We start from the raw sequence: 21,682 nt of genomic DNA, 5'->3' as shown, positions 1-21,682 counted from the left end.
AAGGCAATAATTACACTGAAGTCACCACGAATTATTATGGTCCTCTGTAGATTACAAAGGCGGGACAGGGATCTTAGTAGAGTGTGTGGTCACCGTGCACAGCAATGCGTTCTCTGTAACGTGATCCGTTGCGGCCACGAGGTTGGTAAGGAGTTCTTGTGATAATGCGTGGCGTGGTTAACAACTGCTAGTTGGTCTTCGCGCATGTGGGCGTGCTACAGTACATCTCCCCAAGGCTTCCCACATGTGATCAATCGGATTTAAGTCGTGGGACTACGGTCGCAGGTTCGAATCCTGCCTCGGGCATGGATGTGTGTGATGTCCTTAGGTTAGTTAAGTTTAAATAGTTCTAAGTTCTAGGGGACTGAGGACCACAGATGTCAAGTACCATAGTGCTCAGAGCCATTTGAACCATTTTAAGTCGTGGTAACGGGCAGGCCAGGCCAGACGCCGAACGTCTTCTCGTCCCGAGAATTCCTTCATATGCCTTGTTCCATGTCAGGGCTATATGAACCCCTGAAAAACCGTACACGGGAGAGGATTACAGTGCAATTGCACCCTGACCAAATGTTTGGAGGTCGGTAAACCATGCAACACCTTCAAAACGAACATGACCATTTTCGACAATGCTGGACGCACCGTCGTATGGTGAGAGATGGGAACACGTAATTCAACCAGGAGAACTGTCGAACATCATGTTTTGGCGGTTATTGTGCTGCGGACTTGCGAGACATAATGTTGTACGGTCGTAGTGAGTTCCAAAGCTTTGAACAGGATACACTCACCAGTCAACGTTCTTGAAACACTGTGGCCCTCCACGTAATTGTATCTTTTCAGTGGTGGTCTAGGCCTCTTAATTTTTGTGGATGAAAATACACCACCACATCGAACAGCGTAGGTGGAGCAGCTCTTGTAACGACAGAATATTCGTTTAGTGGACTGGCTTGCCCGTGCCCCCCGACTGAAAATCTATGCAGTTCGTTTGTGATACGTTGGGGGGATGTATTGCAGGACATTCACATGAACCAAAGGCCATCCAGTAGTTATAAGCTGCACTGGTGCAGGAATGGAGCACCCTGCCACAAGAAGTTACCAACGCCGTGGCCAGATTGGGGCATGTTGTCTAACATGAACTACCGTCCGTGGGGACCACACACCCTATAAATAACCGTGTCCAGTCTTTTGTAATGTGCAAGAATCAACATGAACTGTCGTCACTTTAGTGTAATTACAGTCTTTTAATAAAACCGCCATTTCTGTTCGTATCATTGCGCTTTTCTTAGTTACTTCTGTACTACAGGGTAGCTGTTTTTCTGTGTGTTCATATGGTTCAAATGGCTCTGAGCACTATGCGACTTAGCTTCTGAGGTCATCAGTCGCCTAGAACTTAGAATTAATTAAACCTAACTAACCTAAGGACATCTCACACATCCATGCCCGAGGCAGGATTCGAACATGCGACAGTAGCGGTCGCTCGGTTCCAGACTGTAGCGCATAGAACCGCACGGCCACTCCGGCCGGCTTTCTGTGTGTGGTCCATGTTTCAGCGAATTATGTTACCTGATTGTGACACAAAAGTGAAAGTTAGTTTCGTCAATAAGTTTTGAACATCATTATACTGCACAGATATCCAGCCTACAGTCTCGTCACAGCCATGGTTTGTTCCTTTAACTGCCATAAAAATGCATATCCGCTATTGTTACGACTAGAGTCACCCACATCGATTTCTCAACCAATCGGTACAAAATATGTTTGATTTTCCGTGTGGCGGTTACGACAGTAGTTCCCCGAGTGATGATAAACCATATTAGTTTTGCTTGCAAGAAGTACATTACACATAGAGACCCGATCTCACATGAGTTAATGAAGGCTAAAGTTCCTTAACTGAATTCCATCGGGTCTGTACTGTATAGCAACAATCTACCAAGTATGGTGCTGTTTTCAGATTTATCTTTGCTCCGAACATTTCACTTGGAATATATCACGTTAATGTGGTTTATTTTCGTTTATTTCTAAAGGTCTCAGTATGTAACTCGGTTTATCTGTAAGTTATAAGTTTTACTGTAGCTCAGCGTTATGTTATTTGCAAATGGTTAAAACCGGTATTCCACTTGACACGCCTTGTGCACACAGTCTGAGGCTTAATGAAAAGGAAAAGAATTTATTGAAAGCAAAAAATTACAAGTATTTTCTACGTTAGAATATTCAAAATTTTATCAATGTTTACATAGAGAGACACATTACATGTACAATTCCAGTATGAATCTTGATGGCATTAATGGTGCCTAGGTGCTTCTACGAATTTTAAAACTTGACACCCTTAGCCCTGTAGGCGTCTCCGTGCTTGGCGCGGAATTCTCCTGTAGGGTCGTACTTGGAATTCATCTTCGGCACGTACTCTGGTTTCTCGTTGCTGATGTACACCATGAACTTCAAAATATCCGCTTTCTGAGGTTCGGTACAGCCGGCGCAGTTATTTTTTACTGTCTCCTCAGCCAAGCCTACGTTAAAAGAAAAAGTTCACATCACCATTTTAATAATATCATAGTACTGCTATACACATGTGTAGATGAAACTACAGTCTGAAGAGCTGATAAACTCTTTGCACAATATATATTTCTTTTCATGTTTTCCTTCATGGGAAAGACAGCAAGAATATGATACCTTTTACATATTCAACAAACAGTGAAATTCATTTAAAAATGTTAGACAAGAAATCAGTGTAAAGTCAGGTACTGTAATTTAAATTTGCATTCATTGCCCTCCGAACTTTCTGCCTCAATAAGAAAGCGTTAGTTACATTTGTGTTATCGATAACTGCCACAATTCTAAATCTCTCATTACGTTACATAACAATGAACAGGGAGTTTTGTAGCAGTTTAAAAATTAAGTAGCCCGTTAGTTTATTTCGTTCCACACATTCAAACGACTAGGAGTAACCAAGTCACTACAATATACTGATTTTGTCCATGAATTGCTGACAGCAGTTAACAATTACATATTATAACGGCAGAACGTTATCAAATAATTTATCAAAATAAGCGGAAGACAGCTTGTTTCCTTTCCAGTGGCCACTGCAGCAACTTATCTGGATTCAACAAGAAAATAACGACCACATATTTATAGCATTTCGAAATTTCTTCGGTACTGTCATGAGAAGTTGTGAATAACGTTTGACGGAGAATTAGTGTATGTGAGTACATGTTGATGCTCATAAAGGAGGAGTTCTAGAAATTACACATGCAAAACTTACGTATCGTATTCCGAATTTTCTCTATACATGGTGTAGCAGTTTTAAATGGATGTGAGTTGTAATAGCTATTCGGAGATGAAAAATCTTGCATAGATTAAATAAGAATGGAGATTTTCCTCAAACCAGTCACTGGATTGAATACCTCAACAACAACAACAACAACAACAACAACATGATATTTATCAAGGACTCCTCATAGCAGACTACGATTTTTTTTTTATTTTCGTTATTCGTGATTTAAGCGCGTAAATATTGACATTAAGACGTTTATGTAAATATAAGAGACGTATAAAATAGCATAACGCCCTTCAGTATAAAGCTTGCTGTATATATAATATTCAAAGCTGTAATTGGGAACAATACTTCACGAAAGTTATTCACTACAATCCTTAATTTGGCATCTCTTAACAGTCTACAGTATTTCATTTCGATATACCGTCAGGAAAGTTTCCGTAATTGTACTCATAAATAACTGGTATTCCATCTTTACAGAACTTGATTATTTTTTATTTTTGCTAAGTATTTTCGAGCACCTAGCATAGGAATGTTATTAACTACTTTTAAATGTCACTTACATTAACAACTTTGAGCTTTGGATACGTTACTTGCACGAAGCCAAAAATTTAGAATGGACGTCTGCAATTGTTTCAGGAATAACAGCAACCATATGAATAAAAAAACGAGTGGATGAGAGGCACTGCACAATCATCATGTTTATGATTATATTTTAAGCGCGTACCTGTATAATTAAAATCTGTTAAGCACGAAGAAACAGGATGAAGGTGAGTTATACTCCACATGTCCTTGCGCGAAATTTTGTGGTAAGTTCATATGGGACCAAACTTCTGAGGTCCTCGGTCCCTAGGCTTACGCACTACTTAATATAACTTAAAATAACTTACGCTAAGGACAACACACACACCCATGCCCAAGGGAGGATACGAACCTCCGACGAGGGGAGCCGCGCAAACCGTGGCAAGGCGCCCAAGACCGCACGGCTATTCCGCGCAGCTGTCCTTGCGTAAAGAATAACACGTGACTGTAGAACGAAGGAAGTTATTTCCAGAAAAAAAGCTGTCTTCTCATGTAGTTCCAGTCCGAAAGGAATGCACTGAAGCGAGAACTTCTATTCTTGAGGTTGCAAAGGAGGACACTACTCAGTTCTTTCTTAGGAAAGGGGTCGGCTTGTACATTACCTCCTAAAGCACCTCTCACATAGGTTGTCACGTGGCTATCAAGCATATGAGTCAGAAACTGATGTTTGCCCGACTATTTACGTGCAACAGAAGGGATTCTCCAGTTTTTTAATTACTTCTAAGCGTGTTGATAGAGAGCTTACGAAGTAGATGTTTTGAACATTACGATAAGTCTAGCGCCAGGTACTTAGGCTTTCCCTCGTTCAGTAATCCTTCCAACAACCTGTTCAAGAACAACATTTCCTTTTCTTATGCTTCCTATTTTGACATAATTGTACTCGTCTGTCATTACTTAAGCATGATTTGGTTTTCGAGACGGCGCAACGGATCTTAATAGAGTTCTACTTGGAAATTAGTAAATATGGTATCGGTTCGGTTCCCATTGCCTTCTGAGGCTCTGGAAGGAAATTAGTGTTCCCAGATTGACAGCATCGATGTTGGTGGATTCGCTGATGATTCATACAAAGGAATTGCTCGCTCACCCAAAAAAGAAGTGATTTGTGAGCACAACACAATTTCCATAACTCCAAGCAAAATTGTTGGAATTGATGTTGACCGATTATGTGTTCTCTATTCGCAAACTATTAACAAAAAAAATTGACGAGTTGTCTATATTTTCAATTATATAAGACGATCCGTTGCTTCCGATAAACTCTTGCTATAACCAGACCGTTTCATCAGATCCGTATAAACTCTAACAGAGAAGTTAACTTCGCTTCAGTGAACATCATTACTTGCCTTTCGCTTACGCAGTCAACTACATGTGACAGAGTTAAGCAGAAGTTGGTAAGCTAGTGCACACACGCCGAGAAGATCGTCGACTTTCCTCTGCATACACAAAAATAAATACATTACACTTGCACTGGATTTACATATATTTTGTCTCTTACATATGTATAACTAACATTTTCAGGCGGTTTTAGTAAGTTACAGGGCAAATGTTGGAACCGGAAATTCCAAATTGGGACTCCCTAGGTCACACTACTAGTTCATCTCATATTTGACTGAAAATCCCATTGTAGGGAAGGAAAGCGGAAAAATCTTTGTCTGGTCTTTGAGGTTTTATGCTTTCCATTAAATGCATTGTAAAGCATTACGGACGAACTATAAGTAAAAAGGATAGCACAGAAAATCTGCCGATCCGGCCACTTACGTAAATTACGGAATGACTAAATCTGAATGGCCAGACGGGATTCTTAATTTTGCTGATTCCGAATGTGAGTCCATTTCCTTAAACGACCCACAGAGTGTATCACCTAACACTGTTGTATACGACACTCGAGCATAATGCTTCAGAACCACTTATTAAAATCATCCATTTGATAAATATATCCATTCAGCACCTGGTTGAGTATTATGAATGAAAATTCCGTGTGGCTAGGGCCTCCCGTCGGGTAGACCGTTCACCTGGTGCAAGTCTTTCGAGTTGACGTCATTTCGGTGGCTTCCGTGTCGATGGGGATGAAATGATGATGACAAGGGCAACACACTGAGCGGATAAAATCTCCGACCCAGCCGAGAATTTACGAGGTTAAGGCCGAAATAAAACCCTGACGCGCTGTAGTCTGTGTGATATTGTAAAAATACCAACGACTACCCTGTACAGTCTAGCCGACCGGAGTGGTCGTGCGGTTCTAGGCGCTACAATGTGGAACCGAGCGACCGCTACGGTCACAGGTTCGAATCCTGCCTCGGTCATGGATGTGTGTGATATCCTTAGGTTAGTTAGGTTTAATTAGTTCTAAGTTCCAGGCGACTGATGACCTCAGAAGTCAAGTCGCATAGTGCTCAGAGCCATTTGAACCATTTGTACAGTCTACAAGAACTTTACTGAATGTGATTCCGGTCGCGAAAGCCCACGAAAATGTTGGAAACTGTTTCGGCAGCCTGAGACGAATGAATTTCAAATAAAAAGATGGGCGAGGTATCTGCATATTTACAAAATCAAACTGGAAGGCTAAGAAAGATGCATTACTACTCCCATCCTATCTCTAACGATGCGTGAAACAGTTAAACACATTGTAGCTAATTTCAGAAAAGGAATGAAACCTCGGAGCAAATACAGATGCAAAGAGTTGGAGAAGACATAGCCATCCCGACAGAAATAAACGGAAACGGAAAAGGACTTACGTTGAATGTATAGAATAAGAGTTAACTTTAAAAGAAACTACGTTTAAGGTGAGGAAGAGTAGTCGGGCGGAAAACAAGGAGTGTTTAGCGCTGAATTTGAGGAAGAAACCGTAGGAGAACGCTGTATAATAATTCTCTCTAAACAGTATGAACAAAACAGAGAATAATCAAAAGTCATTTGCTTCAGCGATGAATGGCTTCATCATATAAGAACGCTACTAACGTCAGATATTGGTCTGGGTTTCACGAAAACTATCGCGAAAGCCTACGGCAATAGCATAGCATTGTATGATAGTTATCATTAGGATAATGGTAAAAAAGGAAAAAAAGAAACTCGAAGAACTTTTAACATGACGTTATAAAATGATGTTGCAAGTTAAAATTATAAAGTGAATCTACCGCACATCGTTGTCGTAAGTAGGCAGGTTACTGAGAGATACAGGATGGGTTGATTGGGTGTCCAGGTGATGACACGTGTAGGGGAGAGTAGAGTACCCTGGAACCCTTCTCAGACTTTCTCCTCCAACCAGTTCAATATATTTTATTATTCTATTCTTAAATGATTGTATTCATTTTATGTGAAGAACTCACGGAAAAAACGGGTAAGTCAGTTTAATTTTTGAAATGAGGGAAAACATACACCACCATAATAACAGAGGCAAATCAAAATTAGACATACCTAGACACAGGCTGACGAGAACAGGGAATTCCCATCTAACTAATAGTCTAAAATTATTTAATAAACTCCCATTTTCCTCTCGGTCGGCTCACATAAGTAGCTTCAGGAGCAAACTACTAAATTGGTTACTAATCAATCCTTTTTACAATATAACAGAATTTATGGATATAAAATTAATCGACATTAACTTTTAAGGATTTCATTATGTGATGTCACTTAATGTATTTAGCTTATGTTATGGTTTATGTTATCATCTATGGGCACTATTTGCAATGCTCATTTAGCTTTAAGGTACTATTCAAGGAAAATGTTATATGATATCCATGTAAATTGCCTATTCCACCTCAGGTGTTCAATGGTGAATAAAGAATCTGAATAAAGAATCTGAATTCGAAAATGAGTATATGGCCGGCAGTCGGTACTACAAGGCAGTTGAAATGACTTTCAAATAAAGGGGAAAGTCGTCGATACGTAAGATGTATTACTTCTACTGGTGACGGAAAGAACGTTATAAGCTTTTCGGATCTTTAAAATGTGTGGATCGTCTAGGATAAAGGTGAGAAGCCATCTGTTAATTAATCGTCGTAAGGACCTTAGAGGAACGTCTCTTTACTTAGTCAGATACTTCAAATGCTCATTGTTCCAATATTTCAAACAAATAAAACCCCACGAAGGGATAGCTTATCAAGAATTTAAATTTTTTAGGTAACTGCAGTTATCGATCTTTCTATTGAATCCGGCTCCATTTCTGTGACATTAATTGGTCGTCGAAGGCCTAGTCATGACTATTCCAGAGCAAGAGACTGCACATTGAATGAAACAAACGAAATGATACCATGAAAGAAAATCTTATTTGCTAACAGATCTTCATTTCATTTCCTGAATTTACCGTTTTGCAGTTTTAAACTTCATCAAATGTCCAGCAGTGTTGCAGTATTTCATATTTATGCTGAAAGAGAGGAAAATAAAGTGTCAATGAAGTTGGCAGTTTTTTGCACAGTTATGTGGGTAAAATCCTTGACCCAAGGGTATGGGTTGCTGTATCATTCCGATTCTTGCTCAGGACACAATTAAGACCTATACGGTATTTACAGCTTCATTACCTTGTTCGTACCGTTAAGAGTTTAGACAGTGTCAAAACAATATTTCTGCAAGAGGGAGCTCTTACGTGGAATGCTATAAAAACTTTGATTTGATAAAACAGGAAGTTATTGCAACATTACCAAAAGACTGATTTAATACTTTTCAAACAGTAAGAGTAAATCCAAGGCGTTAAAAAGTCATTCCAGTTCAAGAAGAAATTTTATGAGATTTGAAGACCTTCGTACAAATTGAAGTATCGTTTCAAGACACGACCGCTCTGAGAAACTCTGGTTTTGAAGGAAGGTAAGCTGTTTAAATAAGTGATTCCTTACAGTGGATCAAGGACATCAGTAGATTCGGTGCATTCTCTTGGTCTACAATTAGACGTGCAACTTGAGTATCAATCGCAGGACACTGATATTTTCTTGTAGCCTCATAGAGCATGTAATAGTAAGTGTTTTACAGTATGAAACTCTTGTCTAAGGGAAACACGACAGTTCTGCAAATTACTAATTCTAAGAGTATATTTTCAGAGCTCCTGCCAATACCATATGGCACAATACGCAGCATTCAAGAACTTAAACAGTTGTGTGGTAAAGATGTAAGAAATTTCTATTCCAATCTACCACATAATAAGCCAAAATCCACGACAAAAAAAATAACTTCCAATGTTAAAAAAAAGGGACGAAAGCCAACCCATAAGTGATAGACTTACCACGTTCCTTTCGTGGTAAACATGTACTTGCTTTGCGTGTTGTATCTCTTTTATCATATAATTGAAGTTGTTATTTCTTCTAACGTTCATCCTGCATAGTCGCCAAATGTGGCACCTTGATTATGTTGGTTACGCTCAATTGAAGCGTTTTATGAATTTTTTGTAATCTTGAAAGATTAAATTGACTCCCATGAGAAATGGGCACAATGTGACTTCTCCGTTTCTTCCGCGGGCTTTCCAGCTGTGATGCAGTATTTTTCTAAAATTACAAAAATCACTCCGGAATTGCAAGGTTTTCCAAAACTAAAAAAGATGTTCCTAGATACAACGTGGTCATGTAACTAGTACAAAATATTCTATTCAAACTTAAAACTGTTTCTATATTGTATTTAATTGTTTATCTGTTGCATTATTACTCTACTGTGCAATAATCTGTTAATGAAACAGAATGAAGAAGAAAAAACTCAGTTACATGTTAAAAACATTTTGAAACTTTCGGCAGTTAGCACAAGCTTCCATTTTCAAGTCAGGGAAAATTGTTAAGAATGTAAATATGGCGTGTTCCATGGTAGAATGGCTTATTCCGTTTCGAGGTATAGGATACTGTACGGCCGACAAAGTGTGGCTTAACCATCCACGTGTTATGTAACTACTTTTAAAATACATACAGAATGTTACTCGCAATAAAATACTGAAACTAAATATTGAACAGTATCCTCCAAATGGCTTCAATGCATTACGCAGCACTTAAAGATGTAGAACGCGTAGTATTTACAAACACTACAGAAAGCACAACCTGATGTCTCACAACAACAAAAAGACTAGAAAACGCTGTAATTTTGTATTCCGCGAAAGGAAGAAGTCACAGACGGTGACAAATATTTTGAAAGATGACACAACAATAGATGCAAAAACTGGGTGCGACCCTTCTCCATGTATACAGGACCAATAAATGTGGCGTTAGACAAAGGAAACTGTGAAATCAGAGATTAGACAATGGCAGAGAATGGTGCCTGTAGTGAATAACATCGTACAGATTATGCTAGCAGAGTACCATCACGATACACAATATCTGTGAAAATTTTTCTATAGAAACACCGACTACTGCATAATATGTGCAAATCAGCAATTCGTGATGTCTTCAATGACTACTAGAGATGAATGTTACTGAATATCTCAAAACCAAAAGAAAGACTGGTCTTATACGAGATTGGCAGTGGCTAGGCACTTAGTGCCCATACAGATAAACCGAAACTGAAGTTAACAAAGCACAAGCAGAGAGATGAACATCGTTTTCAAATGATTGTATACAAATGAAGACACATGACTACTACGCCAGTTTAATTCTTGAACCACTGCACACACGTCATAGAAAACAGTGTTAGTGACATTGCGTACCAGCTGAGAACACTAAATGAAGCAAGAAACCAGGGCTGGATGGAATATCTGTCACACTGTATACACTATCTGCAGCTGAGTAAGCTTCAACATTAAGTATAATTGAATTGTAGATCCCTCGAACCAAAATCTGTGCCTACTGGTTGGATGAAAGCACAGTTCGCAAGTGTTTACAAGATGGGTATGAAAAGTGATCAACGTAATTATTGTCCAGTCGAACTGGCTCGCATCCGTTGTAAAATCCTACAACTTACTCTGAATTCAAACCTTATGAGGTATCTCGAAAAGAACGAGGTTCTCCATGGATTACGGAAATGTCAGTCGTACTAAATCCAACTCGAGCTTTTTTCACGACATCCTGAAAGTCATGGGTGGAAGCAATCAAGTGGATGCAGTAAATCTGACTTCCAGAAAGCATTTGATTCAGTAGGCTTATTAATAATACGATAACAAGAAGTAGCAAAGAAAACTGTTACTGATTTCAGGATATCATTGTGTGCAGGATCCAGTGTGTTATCTTGGATAGAGAGTTATCGACAGAGGTAGAAGCTGCCCCAGGAGATTGTACTGAGGCCAGTGTTGATCACGTTGTATATTAATAACTTGGCGGAAAAAAATTAATAACTAACGTCAGACATATTGGAAATTATTCAACTATCTCAATGAAGTACTGCCTGCACAAATGTCCAGTCGGTCTTGATAAGATGTCGAAGTGGTTCATAGATTGACACTTTCTTTAAATGTACAGAAGTGTTTAATTGCATGCTTTACAGGACTCAATAAAATAGTATCCTTTGACTACAATATAAAATGAGCCACAGTTTGGATCAGCCAACACATACAGCTGGTTGTAGCTGTGTGTTGATATGTAATGGAATGATCACATAAGCTCAGTCGTATCTTAGGGAGCTGGCAGATTTCGGGTCACTGGAAGGATACTAGAAATATGCAGCCATGCAGCCACTGCACAGAGATGACTACTTACAGACACCCGTGTGTTCCAGTTAGGAGTACTGCTCAAGTGCATGGAGTCCATACCAAATAGAAGTACTAGGGGGACAGAACTTACTCAAAGAAGGAAAGCACGAAAGGATACAAGTATGTTTGGTTAGCGGGAAAGCTGCTCCGAAAATGCTGAAAGGACTTATTATGACAGATGGTACAAGGTAGACTTCAATTATACTGCAGCAGTTTACTTACAAAGTTTAAAGGAGACTAATTTGGGGCCAAGCAACAATATACGGCACCATGATGAGAACCCCTAGCAGAGTACATATGTGGATGTAGATACATAGAATATAGATGTAGATACATACAATATAATAATTCCAATCCCAAAGAAAGCAGGTGTTGACAGACGTGAAAATTACCACTGCACACACGAAAATAGTGTCAATGGCATTGCGTACCAGCTGAGAACACTAAATGAAGCAAGAAGTCCCAGCTGCAAAATACTAACGCGAATTCTTTACAGACGAATGGAAAAACTGGTAGAAGCCGACCTCGGGGAAGATCAGTTTGGATTCCGTAGAAATGTTGGAACACCTGAGGCACTACAGACCCTAAGACGTATCTTAGAAAATGTATTAAGGAAAAGCAAACCTACGTTTCTAGTATTTGTAGACTTAGAGAAAGCTTTTGACAATGTTGACTGGATTGACTGGAATACTCTCTTTCAAATTCTAAAGGTGACAGGGGTAAAATACAGGGAGCGAAAGGTTATTTACAAATTGTACAGATACCAGATGGCGGTTATAAGAATAGAGGGGCATGAAAGGGAAGCAGCGGTTGGGAAGGGAGTGAGACAGGGTTGTAGCCTCTCCTCGATGTTATTCAATCTGTATATTGAGCAAGCAGTAAAGGAAACAAAAGAAAAATTCGGAATAGGTATTAAAATCCATGGAGAAGAAATAAAAACTTTGAGGTTCGCCGATGACATTGTAATTCTGTCAGAGACAGCAAAGGACTTGGAAGAGCAGTTGAACGGAATGGAGAGTGTCTTGAAAGGAGGATATAAAATGAACATCAACAAAAGCAAAACGAGGATAATGGAATGTAGTCAAATTAAGTCGGGTGATGCTGAGGGAATTAGATTAGGAAATGAGACACTTAAAGTAGCAAAGGAGTTTTGCTATTTGGGGAGCAAAATGACTCACGATGGTCGAAGTAGAGAGGATATAAAATGTAGATTAGCAATGGCACGGAAAGCGTTTCTGAAGAAGAGAAATTTGTTAACATCGAGTATAGATTTAAGTGAGAGGAAGTCGTTTCTGTAAGTATTTGTATGGAGTGTAGCCATGTATGGAAGTGAAACATGGACGATAAATAGTTTAGACAAGAAAAGAATAGAAGCTTTCGAATTGTGGTGCTGCAGAAGAATGCTGAAGATTAGATGGGTAGATCACATAACTAATGAGGAGGTATTGAATAGAATTGGGGGGAAGAGGAGTTTGTGGCACAACTTGACAAGAAGAAGGGACCGGTTGGTAGGACATGTTCTGAGACATCAAGGGATCACAAATTTGGCATTGGAGGGCAGCGTGGAGGGTAAAAAACGTAGAGGGAGACGAAGAGATGAATACACGAAGCAGATTCAGAAGGATGTAGGTTGCAGTAAGTAGTGGGAGATCAAGAAGCTTGCACAGGATAGAGTAGCATGGAGAGCTGCATCAAACCAGTCTCAGGACTGAAGACCACAACAACAACAACAGATACATATGTATATGTAGATATAGTCTACAAGGTGGCCGCCATTCAAGGAATATTTTAGGGAAGTGGTTTAAAAATTTTATTTCAAAGGCCAAAGTCAAATCTCTACAAGTATTCTCCCAGAGCAGCTTTGGCTGTGCCTATGTGACACAAGTTGCCTGCCTTTCAGAACCGAGGCAGTTCTCTCCGGTTAAAGCTGCTGACAAGAGACGCCTGCAAGCCCTCTGCTGAAAATGCTAGCGAGCTCAGGTCATCTGTTTTAGTCAATAGCGTGTATGGAAGGCAGGTCACGTGAGTGGATGCTATAGGGTCCTGAAAAGCAGAGTGCACTTGCTTTTCTCTCTTGTGATCCAGACATCGACTGGAACACGTGTGTCTCTGAGGAGGCAGAGTCTGCAGCTCTGTGTCACATGATCGGCCACCAACAGAACTTAACATCAAGCGCCGCCCCTTCCCCCGGTTGCCTACTTGATTCAGTTCTTCGACCTCCTAGCCTGGGTTTCTCGTACACTGGAATATATATTCTCTTTATTTGACTTAATTTCCTGTACTGTCATTAATGTTAAATTGACGCCCATATGTTGCACACTCCTTGAACATATTCTGACCTGAAACATAATGAGGTCTCTCGAAAAGAACAATCTTCTCCATATCAGCAATTATGGATTACGAAAATGTCAGTCGTACGAGATCCAACTCGTGCTTTTTGCACGTGGCATCCTGAAAGCCATGAACAAACCAAATCAAGTGGATGCAGTAAGTCTGACTTCCGAAAAGCTTTTGATTCGGTACGTTTACTAAGAAAAATACGATCATAGGGAGTAACAAAGAAAACTGTGACTGAATTAGTGTTTTATTGGTAGGCAGGACTCAGCATGTTATCTTGGATGGACAGTTTTCGACAGAGGTAGAAGTTTCCCTCAGGGAAGTGTACTGAGACGCTTGTTGTTCAGGTTATATATTAATAACGTGGCAGACAACAAGAAAACTTACCTCAAGCTTTTTGGATATGATAGTTATCTATAGTGAAGTTTTGTCTGCACAAATGACCAGTCAGATATTGATAAGATCTCAAGGTGGTGCGTAGACTGACTCTTGCTTCAAATGTAGAGAAACTGCGTAAAGTTGTATAATACGAGTACAATATGAATGAGTTACTAATGGGATCATCCAACACTTTGTTCGCATATGAAATGGAAACCCCCCTCCCATGGACCTTGTCGTCGACGGGGTTGCCTGTGTTCCTCAGCGATACAAATAGCTGTACAATATCTGCAACCGCAACGGAGGGGTATCTGTTGAGAGGCCCGACAAACATGTGATTCCTGAAGAGGGACAGCAGTCTTTTCAGTAGTTACAGGGGCAACATTCGGGATGATTGACTGATCTGGCCTTGAAACATCAACCGAAATGATCTTGCTGTGCTGGTACTGCGAACTGCTGAAAGCAAGGGAAAACAACAGGCGAAACTTTTCCCGAGGACATGTAGAGCTACTGTATGGTTAAATGATGATGGCGTCCTCTTGGGTAAAATAGTCTCCCGCTCGGATCTCCGAGCGAGGACTATTCAGGAGAATGTCGTCATCAGAAGAAACAAAACTAGCACTCTAGAGATCGGCATGTGGAATGTTAGGTCCATTAACTGGGCAAGTAAGTTAGAAAATTTATAAAGGAGAATGGATCGGTTGAAGTTAGATACAGTGGGAATTAGTGAAGTTCGGTGACAGGTTGTTCAGGTGAAAAAAATGGTTCAAATGGCTCTGAGCACTATGGGACTTAACAGCTGTGGTCGTCAGCCCCCTAGAACTTAGAACTACTTAAACCTAACTAACCTAAGGACATCACACACATCCATGCGCGAGGCAGGATTCGAACCTGCGACCGTAGCAGTCGCGCGGTTCCGGACTGAGCGCCTAGAACCGCTAGACCACCGCGGCCGGCTGTTCAGGTGAATTCAGGGCTATAAATATAAAATTAAATAGAGATAATGCAGAAGTAGGATTAATAACGCACAGAAAATATGAACGCGGGTAAGCAACTACGAACAGCATAGTGAACTCCTTATTGTAGCCAAGATAGACACGAAGGCCACAGTCACCACAGTTCTACAAGTTTATACGCCAAGTAGTTCGGCAGATGATGAAGAGATTGAAGAAATGTATAAGGAGACAAAAGAAATGATTCAGATAGTTAATGGAGACGAAAATTTAACAGTGATGGGGTTCAAATGGTTCAAATGGCTCTGAGCACTATGCGACTTAACTTCTGAGGTCATCAGTCGCCTAGAACTTAGAACTAATTAAACCTAACTAACCTAAGGACACCACACACATCCAAGCCCGAGGCAGGATTCGAACCTGCGACCGTAGCGGCCGCGCGGTTCCAGACTGCAGCGCCTACAAACGCACGGCCACTCCGGCTGACTTAACAGTGATGGGGAATTGGAATTCGATAGTATGAAACGGAAGAGAAGGAAATATATCAGGTAAATATGGACTGGTGGAAAGGAATGACATAATAAGCCACAAGGCAGAGTTTTGTGCCGAGTGTAATTTAATCATCGCTAACACTTGGTTTAAGGATCATGAAAGTAGGATGTATAAGTGGAGGAGATCTGGAGACACTTGAAAGTTACAGATTTATTATACAGGTTGGTCCATTGATCGCGACCGGGCCAAATATCTCACGAAATAAGCATCAAACGAAAAACCTACAAAAACCGAAACTCGTCTAGCTTGAAGGGGGAGACCAGATGGGGCTATGGTTGGCCCGCTACATGGCGCTGCAATAGGTCAAACGGATATCAACTGCGTTTTTAAAATAGGAACCCCCATTTTTACTACATATTCGTGTAGTACGTATAGAAATATGAATGTTTTAGTTGGACCACGTTATTCGCTTTGTGATAGATGGCGCTGTGACAGTCACAAACATATGGCTCGCAATTTTAGACGAACAATTGGTAACAGGTAGGTTTTTAAATTAAAATACAGAACGTAGGTACGTTTGAACATTTTATTTCGGTTGTTCCAATGTGATACATGTACCTTTGTGAACTTATCATTTCTGAGAACTCATGCTGTTTCAGCGTCATTACCTGTAAATACCACATTAACGCAATAAATGCTCAAAATGATGTCCGTCAACCTCAGTGCATTTGGCAATACATGTAACGACATTTCTCTCAAAAGCGAGTAGTTCGCCTTCCGTAATGTTCGCACATGCATTGACAATGCGCTGACGTATGTTGTGAGGCGTTCTCGGTGGATCACGATAGCAAATATCTTTCAACTTTCCCCACAGATAGAATTCCGGGGACGTCAGATCCGGTGAACGTGTGGGCTATGGTATGGTGCTTCGACGACCAATCCACCTGTCATGAAATATGCTATTCAATACCGCTTCAACCGCACGCGAGCTATGTGCCGGACATCCATCATGTTGGAAGTACATCGCTATTCTGTCATGCAGTGAAGCATCTTGTAGTAACATCGGTAGAGCATTACGTAGCAAATCAGCATGTATTGCACCATTTAGATTGCCATCGATAAAGTGGGGGCCAAATATCCTTCTTCCCATAATTCCGCACCATACACTGACCCGCCAAGGTCGCTGATGTTCCACTTGTCGCACCCATCGTGGAGTTTCCCTTCCCCAATAGCGCATATTATGCCGGTTTTTGTTACCGCTGTTGGTGAATGAAGCTTCGTCGCTAAATAGAACGCTTGCAAAAAATCTGTCATCGTCCCGTAATTTCTTTTGTGCCGAGTGGAAGAACTGTACATGACGTTCAAAGTCGTCACCATGCAGTTCCTGGCGCATAGAAATATAGTACGGGTGCAATCGATGTCCATGTAGCGTTCTCAACACCGACGTTTTTGAGATTCTTTCTCGCGCAATTTGTCTGCTACTGATGTGAGGATTAGCCCCGACAGCAGCGAAAACACCTAATTCGGCATCATCATTTGTTGCAGGTCGTGCTTGACGTTTCACATGTGACTGAATACTTCCTGTTTCCTTAAAGAACATAACTACACGGCGACTGTCCGGACACTTGGATGAGTCGTCCAGGATACCGAGCAGCATACATAGCAACATCCGTTGGCCATTTTCATCACAATAGCCATACATCAACACGATATCGACCTTTTCCGCAATTGGTTAACGGTCCATTTTAACACGAGTAATGTATCACGAAACAAATACCGTCGGCACTGGCGGAATGTTACGTGATACCACGTACTTATACGTTTGTGACTATTACAGCGCCATCTATCAAGAAGCGAAAAAAGTGCTCCAACCAAAACATTCATATTCCTTTACGTACTGCACGAATATGTAATAAAAATGGAGGTTCCTATTTTTAAAAAAACGCAGTTGATATCCGTTTGACCTATGGCAGCGCCATCTAGCGGGCCAAGCATAGCGGCATCTGGTTTCCCCCTTCAATCTAGACGAGTTTCGTTCTTTGTAGGTTTTTCGTTTCATGCTTATTTCGTGAGATATTTGGTCCGGTCACTATCAAAGGACCACCCTGTATAATGATAAGAAAGAGATGAAGGAACACGATTTTAAATTGTAAGACATTTCCAGAGGCACACGTATATTCTGACCACCATTTATTGGTTATGAACGGAGAATTAAAATTGAAGAAATTGGACAAGGATAGGAAATTAATGAGATGGGATCTGGATACGTTGAAAGAAACAGAGGTTGCTGAGAGTTTCAGAGGAGCTTTAGGCAAAGGTTGACTAGAACAGGGAAAAGGAATGTAGTGGAAGATGAATGAGTAACTTTAAGAGATGAAATAGTTTAGGCAGCAGAGGATCAAACAGGTAAGAAGACAAGGCTTAGAATAAATCCTTGTATAAGGCAAGAGCTACTAAATTTTACTGACGAAAGGAGAAAATTTAAAATTGCAGCAAATGAAGCAGGTGAAAGGCAATACAAACTTTTAAGCAATCAGATTGACAGGAAGTTAAAAATTGCTAATCCGGCTGGAAGACAAATGTAAGGAGTTAGAAGCATAATTCACTACAGTAAAGATAGATACCAGCTATTGGAAAATTAAAGAGGCATTTGGAGAAAAGAGAAGCAGCTGTATATATATCAAGAGCTCAGACAGAAAACCAGTCTCTACAAGAGAGATAAACTTGAAGGCAATATTACAAAAAGGAAAATTGACGTAGACGAAGATGAGATGAGACATACGGTACTGCAGATGAATCTGACAGTGCACTGAACGAGACAAGGCCCTAGAAGTAGACGATATTTCGCCAGAACTACTGATAGCCTTGGGTGAGCCAGTGATGATAAAACTCCTCCATCTGGTGTGCAAGATGTATGAGACAGGCGAAATACCTCAGATTTCAAGACGAACTAATAATTCCAAATCCAAGCAAAGCAGTTGTTGATAGGTGTAAATATTACGGAACTATCAGTTTAATAAATCATGGTTGCAAAATGCTAATAAGAATTCCTTAACCACTTACATTAGCGGGTAGGCTAAGGAAAGGGAAACCTACGTTTATAGCATTTGTAGACTCAGAGAAAGCTTTTGACAATGCTGACTGGCATACTGTTTTTGAAATTCTGAAGGTAGCAGGGGTACAACATAGGTATCAAAAGGCTATTTACAACTTGCCAGAAACCAGACGGCAGTTATAATGGCTTGAGGGGCATGACAGAGAAGCAGTGATTGATAAGGGAGTGAGACAGCATTATAACATGTCCCTGACGTCAGTCAAGCTGTACAATGAAAAAACAGTAAAGTAAACCAAAGAAATATTTGGAGTAGGAATTAATGTTGACGGAAAAGAAATAAAAGCTTTGAGGTTTGCCGATGACATTGTAATTTTGTCCTACACTGCAAAGGATTTGGAAGTGCAGTTGAACTGAATGAACAGTGTCTCGAAAGGAAGATGTAAGGCGAATTTCAAAAAGGTGAAACAGAGATAATGGTATGTAGTCGAATTAAATCAGGTGACGCTAAGGGAATTAGTATATGAGTTTTTGGTACTTCGGCATCAAAATAACTGATGATGCCTGAAGTAGAGAGCATATAATATGTAGTTTGTCAATGGAAAGGGTAGCATTTCTGAGAAAGAGAAATTGGTTGACATTTAATATAGATTTAAGTTTTAGGAAGTCTCTCCTGAAAGTATTTGTCTGGAATGTAGCCCTGTGCGGCAGTGAAACATGGGCAATAAAAAGATTAGACAAAGAGAGAATAGATGCTTTCGGAATGTGGTGCTACAAAGAATTTTGGAGATTAGATGAATCACATAACTAATGAGGCACAGAAAGAATTGGGGAGGCAAAAAAATGTGTGCCACATCTTGAAGAAGGGATCAGGACACATTCTGAGACGTCAAGGGTGCACCAGTTTAGTATTGGAAGTATTGGAGGTAAGTGTGGGGTGGACAGGCGGGGAGGTGGGGGTGTGGTGGGGGGAGGGATCGTAGAGGGAGACCAAGAGACGAATACAGTAACTTTATTCAGAAGGATGTGGGTTGCAGTAGTTGTTTGATGATGAAAAGGCTCATCAAACCAGTCTTCGGACTGAAGACCGCAACATCATTAACATGAAATGGAACCATCACAAAAGCTCAATTGTATATAATGCAATTGGTAGATTTCTTTTCATTAGTAGGATATTCGGAACATGCTTAAAAGCACTTGTGGGGTCCATCTTGAAGTATTGCTCCCATACCAGGCACAAGTAGTAGAGGGTTGAGAATGTACAAATGGTCACAGATATGTTTGATTTACGGAGCGAATGTCTGCTCACACATGAAACGCGACTGGATCGAAATGAATCGGTTACATACTGCATCAAGATCAACACCCTTTGCTATGCTCTTCACAGTGGGTTCCAGAGTACATATGTAGGCATAGATGTACAGGGTTATTACAAATGATTGAAGCGATTTCACAGCTCTACAATAACTTTATTATTTGAGATATTTTCACAGTGCTTTGCACACACATACAAAAACTCAAAAAGTTTTTTTAGGCATTCACAAATGTTTGATATGTGCCCCTTTAGTGATTCGGCAGACATCAAGCCGACAATCAAGTTCCTCCCACAGTCGGCGCAGCATGTCCCCATCAATGAGTTCGAAAGCATCGTTGATGCGAGCTCGCAGCTCTGGCACGGTTCTTGGTAGAGGAGATTTAAACACTGAATCTTTCACATAGCCCCACAGAAAGAAATCGCATGGGGTAAAGTCGGGAGAGCGTGGAGGCCATGACATGAATTGCTGATCATGATCTCCACCACGACCGATCCATCGGTTTTCCAATCTCCTGTTTAAGAAATGCCGAACATCATTATGGAAGTGCGGTGGAGCACCATCCTGTTGAAAGATGAAGTCGGCGCTGTCGGTCTCCAGTTGTGGCATGAGCCACGCGTGAAACTTGCCCGCACGCGTTCAACCGTTTCTTCGCTCACTGCAGGCCGACCCATTGATTTCCCCTTACAGCGGCATCCAGAAGCTTTAAACTGCGCATACCATCGCCGAATGGAGTTAGCAGTTGGTGGATCTTTGTTGAACTTCGTCCTGAAGTGCCGTTGCACTGTTATGACTGACTGATGTGAGTGCATTTCAAGCACGACATACGCTTTCTCGGCTCCTGTCGCCATTTTGTCTCACTGCGCTTTCGAGCGCTCTGGCGGCAGAAACCTGAAGTGCGGCTTCAGCCGAACAAAACTTTGGGTTTTTCTACGTATCTGTAGTGTGTCGTGACCATATGTCAATTAATGGAGCTACAGTGAATTTATGAAATCGCTTCAATCATTTGTAATAGCCCTGTACATCCGAGAGAGAATATGCTCAACCTCACAGTATTCCTTGCCCCAGTGTTAGCAGGAGATCTATCAGATATTGATGGGTATCGAATACACTGCTTCGCACTTACGTCTCACAATTTTTCCGTCGGCGTTGCAGGAGCCGTCCGAGTCGTCGAGGATGCACTTCATAAGCGCCTCCAGTTTGGCGGAGTCGGCCAGCAGCGCGTCAATGTCGACGCTGCCCAGCTGCGACACCGGCGTCTGGGCGGCCACCAGCGCTACGCAAGCGAGCACGACCAAGAGAGTCAGGCGGGACATGGCTGCTCCGTAGGTTGAGTCTGGCGCGGCTGGCGACTGCTCTTATAGTCGCACGCACTCCACCGCCTTGTTTACTAATCGTGACGATGCAATCACTAATGCACTTGCAGGCGGCTGTTCCTAGTCCTTTTTTTGTTTTTCTTTTTTTTTTGTCTCCGAGGTCACACTAATGAGACTGTACGTTATTCGCGAACAACAAGACAAGAAATATTCTTTGTGACATCAAACGATAAAAAACAATATTTCAGTTCTGCAGCCTTCCTCTGTGAGGAGAGTAGCCAGTCATCTGTTTTCGTTGTACTGAAGCCCGAGGCGGATGACAACTTCAGAGAACTGTTCAAATTCTGCATCGCACCCATTGTTCAGTGTGTTCATTTTTTATCCTATTACATTTGCATTTTCAGTCTGG

The 21,682-nt window shown here is 41.0% G+C and overlaps 1 protein-coding gene across 2 annotated transcripts in view; it reads right to left on the bottom strand.

Annotated features, from left to right (window-relative positions):
- Positions 1-21,311, bottom strand: part of LOC126088131 (ejaculatory bulb-specific protein 3-like) — a 94,156-nt gene extending 72,845 nt beyond the window's left edge. Inside the window, exons 1-2 of one of the 2 annotated variants that reach the window (XM_049906247.1) lie at positions 21,084-21,309; positions 2,146-2,501 (exon numbers count right to left, since the gene is read on the bottom strand). In XM_049906247.1, coding sequence (XP_049762204.1) covers positions 2,305-2,501; positions 21,084-21,273 — 387 coding nt within the window. In that variant the 5' untranslated portion in view covers positions 21,274-21,309 and the 3' untranslated portion in view covers positions 2,146-2,304. Of the gene's footprint in view, positions 1-2,145; positions 2,502-21,083 lie in introns of those variants that run through there. The other variant, XM_049906250.1, reaches the window with a different exon arrangement.
- Between the last annotated feature and the right edge of the window lie 371 nt (positions 21,312-21,682).

Source organism: Schistocerca cancellata, chromosome 6 (assembly GCF_023864275.1).
Source record: "Schistocerca cancellata isolate TAMUIC-IGC-003103 chromosome 6, iqSchCanc2.1, whole genome shotgun sequence".
Lineage (NCBI taxonomy): Eukaryota > Metazoa > Arthropoda > Insecta > Orthoptera > Acrididae > Schistocerca > Schistocerca cancellata.
The sequence above is the reverse complement of the archived record's forward strand: the minus strand, read 5'-3'. Positions and strand labels throughout refer to the sequence as shown.